Here is a 7,500-nt window from a genome sequence, read left to right on the forward strand (position 1 = left end):
GGGTAGAAAAAAGGAAAAAAAGGTGAGAATGTATGCAAGCTGTTTAACAGTGTGCCCTTCATTACTCCCCTCAGTAAGGCCCTGTTCCTCATTATCAAAAACTCGTATTACCTCTGTCATATTTACCATACATCTTTTGTCATAAATAGCATCCAATTAGCAGAATTTATACTCAGGGCAGCACATAAAAAGATTGCTGCCATATACTTAAATGATACTCATAAGGGGTAATCTGTAGTCATTTTCACTTTATACAGTAATTTATAGAGCTGAGCAAGAAAACTAATATTAATTGTTCTTCATCTGCATGGAGTAACTGCAAGTGGCTAAACACAGAAAATTCAGGTTTTGTGTATAATTTAGTAACACCTGCCTTTTCAAATCCCAAATACACTTCTTAAGATAAACCTCTTTTTAATGGGGAGAAAATGATGTGTACAGCATTGATTGATCTTTCTTTGTGGATTTGTTTTACACATTTAGTCAGTAGAGAGATTTGTTAGGGAAACAAAAATTAACATATGCCAGCTAATTGTTCTTCTTTCTTGGGCAGCAGCCAGAAGAAGCACATTAGCAGTCTAATAATAACGACTGGCACCCTGAAGGCATCCCCAAGTGCATCTGTTCCCAATAAACCACAGACTGTTCTTCTGCTCGTACTTTAAACCAGCAGACTGGAATGGGAATTCTTTGTTACGTACATAAAAAAAGCTCAGATAACGCTACCAAATGCTTTATTTAATACATCCACAAAGGTAAGAGTTTAAGCTTGTCCATGAGGTAAAAAGAAGTATTTTTGAAGCATCTGAGAGAGGAAGGAAGATTTAAGTAACATAGCCTTTGTTTTTTAATATCAAAGCTTTTAATTGTGCATTTGATTTTTATAATCATTTTCCATTGTAAAAAGCATGAAAATTAGAAAAAAATAAAGGTTTATTTCCACAGCATCTTATTAAAAGATACTTTAGCCTATATATTTGCCAACCAGAAAATGCAACATGAAAAACCATAAAACAGTAAAACTTCTGGCACAGCAATAGTGTATGGGCACAATACACACTACAGACACATAAAAAATTACAAAAGCTGCAGAAATACTCAATCTGTGTGGATGCAAACTAGTATGTTTACAATGTTACGGTAACTTATTCTACTAGCCGGCAGTAATAAGCATAACATGTTTGTAGGCATGCAATCATGAACTGATAAAATAGAATTTATTATTAACTAAAGAAAAGCATGTAAAACCTAGGATGAGCACTTAACCACCTCAGCTCATCTGAATATATTCAAGGTTGGGTGAAACTCATTATTCAGGACTCGCAGCCTTGATAACTTTGATTTTCATCCATCCATAGCATGGCCAAAAGGTACCATTTAATGAAGTACCATTCAGAGAGTAAATGGGGTCATATAATAGACAGTGCGGTTGCACCTTGTGTTCATGTACTGATAGCTGTTAAGGGTGCAGTGATGAACCAACAGAGCTCATTTCTCCTTGGTAATAAATTCATGCTATTAATATTTATCAAATGTGTGGGCCGTCTCAACTGAGCCACTGCACATGAGACCATAAATCTCTACTATCATATCAATTTTGAAGCTTCTTTTGTACAGTGTATAAATTTTAGGGTTTTTTTTTTTGTACTGACCACTCTTCTTTCAAGCCAATTTGAGGCCAGTAGTGCAGCTCACCACTTCAGATATCTCTGGTTCCAAAGGGAACTTTAAACTGTGGTTTCATTTTAAATCGCTCATCTAAGATTCTGTATTAATTGCCCACCATCAAACGCAATTAGCAATTCTTTCATGTGTGGTTTATGTAATGTAATACTTCAATTACATTATTCATTCAGGTTCTGTTTTGGATTATAGGCTGAAAATTCTTTATTAGTGTAGATGTAACCATGCTGCTGGAGTTTTAAAAAATTTACTGATTGAATAATTAATTGGAAAAGAACAAGCTGCAGATTCCTGATGGATTTATGAGACAATTATTCTGTCTTGTGATTATCTACATTATACTGTAGGAAGCAATGAGAAAAATAATCTTACTGAAATGACACAGTCACTTAAAAATGTAAAGAAACAATATTCTCCAAATTTTGATATACCACAGATCACCTGGGGTTAAAATAATTAAATAGTAGAAATGTGTTCTGCAAACCTTTTCCCACACAGTTAGCAACAGTCGGAACCTAAACCAAATTGCATGAGAAGCTTGTGTGACAGAAAAACTTCACAATGTATGAAAATGCAAAAGCACTGAGATAGCTTTATTAATATATATGCCATATATGTTAAAAATAAAGTTTCAGAATATTTTTTTGCTAGAACATAATCTAAAAGAAAAATCAGAATTTAGTTAGACTAAGGAAAGCAAAAAAATGGATGTAAATTTTCTCTTACAAAGGTAGAGGTTAAGGAAATGCTAACACTTTCTTCATTTATCATCAGGTTATACAGTGTGCCCTCAAAAAAAGATTTTCTTTGAAGTACATGGAGCTGAAAACACAAGAGACAAGAGTATGCTGTCCTTCTACGTAAACATTAACTGGGCGTGATATGCAAGTGTACTCTTTAAAACAGATTATGTTTCTTCTGCCTATACTTCCTGACTTTGATAGACTCAGATTTTCATCGATAGCCCAGCATTTCATCTTCAAACATTAATATATCCTTTTCATATTTGTGAGAACGTGTATGTACAAAGGTTACCATCACATTTAACATTAATGAAGAGTTAACATATCACATATCTTGTACTATAAGTGCAGTGTATCTAAGCACAGTATACTGTAAGTACTATCATATCTGACACCCTAACCGTACAAAACTGGACCTGCCTGAGACAGTATTTCTGCTTATGTGAAGCCACATTCAGTTTGATGGAGCTTGGATCTAACTGCAGACTTAGCTCCAGGACTGGGGCCGCATACAGCACTGTGGAGTGACTGTGAGCAGGTACTGACTTTTCAGTGCCCGTATCATTCTGAATAACAGCACAGGAGATACATAACATTGCATTCTGGAAAGAAATTAAATTAAAAAACAGTTTAAAGGTACTTAAATTTGTTGCCTAAAACAGCATTTGGATTCATTTGATTTTTTTTAAAACCATAACAAAATTTTATTTGTGTCTCTAGTAAATAATTTAAGGCTTTTTTAAAGTTCTTAGAGTCTTTTTACATTTACTTTTTACTACTACAGAGTCCATTGAACTTCAGGTCTTTCAACATGGGTTTGCTTTTAATACCTGTAAATCTATCACAAAAAGAAATTCTCTCTAGTTTCAGTTTCAAGGCAATGATTTGGACACTTATAGGTGTACTTTGTTTAGTGTCACCTATGGTGTAGATTGGATAGATTTTGTAAAAGATAGCATTACTTTTAAAGAAACATACAATTTGACAAGCTATTGCATTTTACCTTCATTTTATTGCCATATTTTTCATCACACTCATTGTTTTCCAACTGTCACTAAATTGTTCATTTTCTTAGGCTGCTACATTCGTACACCTATTTACTGTTTATAAAGCAATATGCACTTACAGGTTTTGGAGATGGCTTGGGCTCCGAGGGTCGCATGTGCAAGTGGGTCATCATTGCTTGAAGACGTTCACGCTCTTTAGAAAGCTGTTAAGAAAGAGTGAGATCAGAAGCATTTTAGAAATGACTGATACAGCTATTTTATTGCAGTGATACATCTTATCATTGAGCTTGTCTCAGTGTAATGATTCCTGCATATAAAAGTCTATGTCAGTAGAAACTTATCTGAGAGGAAATGCAACTCTGGGCATGGCAAAAAAAAAAAAAAAACACCTTTTATAGCCTTTCATATGTTAAAAGGTCAGAGAAAACAAATAACACTTCATCTTTTTGTCAATAAGAGAATTGAGGTCACAGTTGCCTCGACAGTAACAAGTTACTAAGACCATAAATTAGAAGGCCCATAGTGTCTCTTTAAAGTCCTGTGGACACTGTTAGCAATGGACTAGTGCCAGCAGCTGTGAAGGGGTGAAGGGTCCTCAAAGCGCAGTGCCTGCCAGGATTGTCTACACACTTCATCCTTTCCCACTGAGGTCCAGTTAGTGCCCCCTGCAATCTGCCATCATCAATCTAATTCAATAGAGTGACAGAGACCAGGCAGTGTGAAATGCTGAACTCTGCCACCGAGTCGGCATCTACACTGCACTGGGTCTCATTACAACTGATGGACCTTACTTTACTATCAGTCAGACAAAGCAAAAAATGGCATAATTGGTCACACTGCAAGCTAAATCTTCAGTTGGACAGTTACATTACAGCATAGCCTTTGTAAATTGTAAACAGTTCTTAAGAAACCCTTAAACTGGCTCAAAAAAACATTACATGTTTCTAAATCCTGTCTTTTTTCCAACTGATACAATTTTCCTATCGCACACTGCATAAATCTTTGCATTTTCAGACTCAAGCAAACTATGAAACTTAAAAGAGAAACAGGATAAAGTGCTTGCAATACACATCTTGTCACTAAAAATATCAGAACGTACAAGAAAACATACCACATGAAAAGAATTATTTTTTTCAGAGTTAGCTTGCAAGAAGAAATAGTGGAAGTTGTATTCTAGTGACATTGACTTCGGATACCTACAAAAGGATCACTACCTTAGCTGATTCAAGAATCACTTTGGTGTATAACACGACCATTTTATGGAAAGTTCTGTTATACTTCCTTGCATGAATTCAGCTCAAAAGTTATAACTACACCAGTAGACTGGAATTGGACTAGGCAAAACAACTTATAAGTAATTTAGAGCAATGGGAAACTACCTGTGTTACTGCAGATTTTTTGGATACACTGGATATAATTTGGTCAGTGCATCTTTAATTAAACAACACTGGAGGCAGGAGAGGGGAAAAAGATTTCTTCTTAGGCTTTATATTAAATGTATGACACTTTAGAGACGTGCTATTTGCCATGATGTAAATCCCTAAGAAAAAAATTAAGATAACATTAGCCTGTAAATCTTCCAAAAGAAACTAGAGCTTTGTCTAGGTTTAAAAAACTTTGACTTCAAGGGGATAAATGATATTATTGTACTTTCTCCTCATTGTTTTTGGTTTCCAATATTCAAATGCAAAAGAACCAAACAGTTTCCTTTGGCTGAAAGAAGAACGAGCATTCTGACGTGCAGTACAGCGGTGAGACAATACGCTAACAGGCAAGAAAGCTAAAAGCTGTTTATCCTTCCATGTCCATCCTACCATGACACATATATAGCAAGCAGGAAAAAAATCTCAGTCCCTCACTGCGTCCCTTGGACTCCTCTGCACCTTTCCAAAGGGGGCAGGACTGAAAAATGCCCTCCTGTGGACACCCACACAGACTTGGAGGAAACCGCATGGGGTAGGCACCCATCATGGTAGTTTTGGCTGTTGGAGTTTATTCCACGCCAGTGATGGAGAACACACCCTGGCAAGGGTAGTTTCAATCCTGAGAGACCCCAGGGGTACTCAATCCTTCTTTCGACGCCAGACAGCATTCATATATATACAGTGACCCCTAATGGCTAGAGTCAGAACAGGCTGAGTAGAGCGATCCTACCCATCGACTAGGCGCTTTTAGTTTAAGTCCGGGAAAACGAGTAAGCCAGCAATGAGGAGGTGTCAAAAGGACTGCTGGGATGTGGGATATCAATTTCTCCCTTTGGATGGGGTGAACTAGGCCAGCACCCTCTTTGGAAGGATGGCTAGAGCCAGAGTGGAGGATGCAGCTGGGGTGTTTTTCCAGACGCATTTGCTGAGGAAGCAGGAGGACTGGGGACCCCTCTGAGTGGGTCTGAGGTTACACCTTCTACTTCCAGAAACATGCCCACCACCAGGCAGGGCGCCATTTTGGGTGGAGATACCCTCTGCAGTTCCCTTCTCCTGCAGAGCGGCATAGCCAAGGACCAGGTCAGCAGGGGAGGAACGCAGAAGGGTCCTGACTCAGCGTGTCAAAAAGGGAAGGCGGCTTGGATCCAGTCTCTGCTCCAGGGACTGCATTTTTCATTCATGATAAATGGCATTGGGGTCTTAGTTCAAGCAAAATACAGGAGACAATGCTGATGTTAGATAATTATTGCATAATTTATAACGTGAGAAATCTTAAAGTAAAAAACACTTGTTCGTGAGTATCAACAAATTTCATGCAAGAAACATACAGCTTTAAGCCAAAGTCATTAAGACAAGTGTTTTCAATTTAGTTTAAATTAATAGTAAATAAGTAATAGGATAATACATCCATGTAACAAACCTGTATTTCTAACTGCTGAACCACTTGCATTTGCACCCGACACTGAGCAGTGCTTCTGTCATCCAACGCATGTTCATTGTTAAGGTGCCTAGTGAAGAAAGAGAGCACTAATAAGATAGAGTTAAGATGAGGATAATTTCTCTCTGAGTCCATTTTTCTCTCCTGTGCATATGGCTTCCATTACTTTCAACGGGCGTTATGTGAAAAGGTCTGGTTAGAGCATGTCGTAGCTACAACAATGTAAAATAACAACACTGATGTTATTTCATTTAGTTCTACAAATGGTTTCTCACTGATGACTGCCAGATGCCCAGTTCCTATCTCCCAGATCACGTAAGCCATCTAAAAGCCAATGTAAGTGGTTATCAATATTTGGTAGTGTCACTGAGCTGATTTCCACTCCTTGTTGCTGGTGCAGATGAAGATAGTCACCTTATAAACGATTCTTCAAAAGACAAATTGCTTTTAGGCTGCTTGAACTACTGAGAATTGATGCAGACTTTCTTAAGGTTTGTCCATCTGCTCTTCTTTAATCATTAAAGCAAAAATAACAACAGACTGTCCTTTCTCCCCTCCCCCAAGACAAAGCCAGAAGCAGTAGGGGAACATCACTGATTTTCATTACGACCTCCAGCAGCAGCCCCCGATGATGATGAAGTAACCAGGCTCCACAAGCCGAGGGAGAGCGTGGAAGGCAAACGCACAGCCACACACCTTGCACACACGCACCAAGGCTCCGCAGAGGGATTCGGGCTGTGCAATTATGCCCATTTTGCCAAACAAAATCACCCTCTGCAGCAGGGAAGAGAACCATGGGGGTTGCTGTCCGTAACAAAACTACAACCCAGACAGACCCAAATGACTGTGCCGCTCATGTTTCAATGGAGTGCAGCTTTACAAAGCTCATTTACTAATGTTTTTTGAAGGAGCATGATTTCAGTTCATTCTCCCTCTCTCAGGATCAAAGAAGTGCCTTTTGGACCTTTAAAGGTGTGTTTGCTGTTGTTCCACTGAGAAGAAAATTTTGGGAGCAGGCTAAAGAAGAAAGGGGAAGAAAGGAGTTCTGCCTTTGCATGTGGGTTTGCTGGCTACTTCCACTGTAGGCAAGAGGGTTAAGTTTCATAGGGACTACGGTCACAGACAGTGAGAGGAACTGCACTATCCATACCATGGAGGAAAGGCATCTTCCCCATTTGCTTTTTGGCAGAATTTTTTGAGAACTA

General features: G+C 38.3%; 1 protein-coding gene across 11 annotated transcripts in view; it reads right to left on the bottom strand.

The window, feature by feature from the left end:
- FOXP2 (forkhead box P2) overlaps positions 1-7,500 on the bottom strand; it is a 442,171-nt gene that overhangs the window by 37,351 nt on the left and 397,320 nt on the right. For all 11 annotated transcript variants that reach the window (XM_064507585.1, XM_064507618.1, XM_064507614.1 and 8 more), the window contains 2 exons: positions 6,278-6,365; positions 3,553-3,636 (listed from right to left, as the gene is read on the bottom strand). In XM_064507585.1, the coding sequence (XP_064363655.1) occupies positions 3,553-3,636; positions 6,278-6,365 (172 nt within the window). The remainder of the gene's footprint in view (positions 1-3,552; positions 3,637-6,277; positions 6,366-7,500) is intronic.

The sequence above is a fragment of the Dromaius novaehollandiae genome, chromosome 1, assembly GCF_036370855.1.
Source record: "Dromaius novaehollandiae isolate bDroNov1 chromosome 1, bDroNov1.hap1, whole genome shotgun sequence".
NCBI lineage: Eukaryota > Metazoa > Chordata > Aves > Casuariiformes > Dromaiidae > Dromaius > Dromaius novaehollandiae.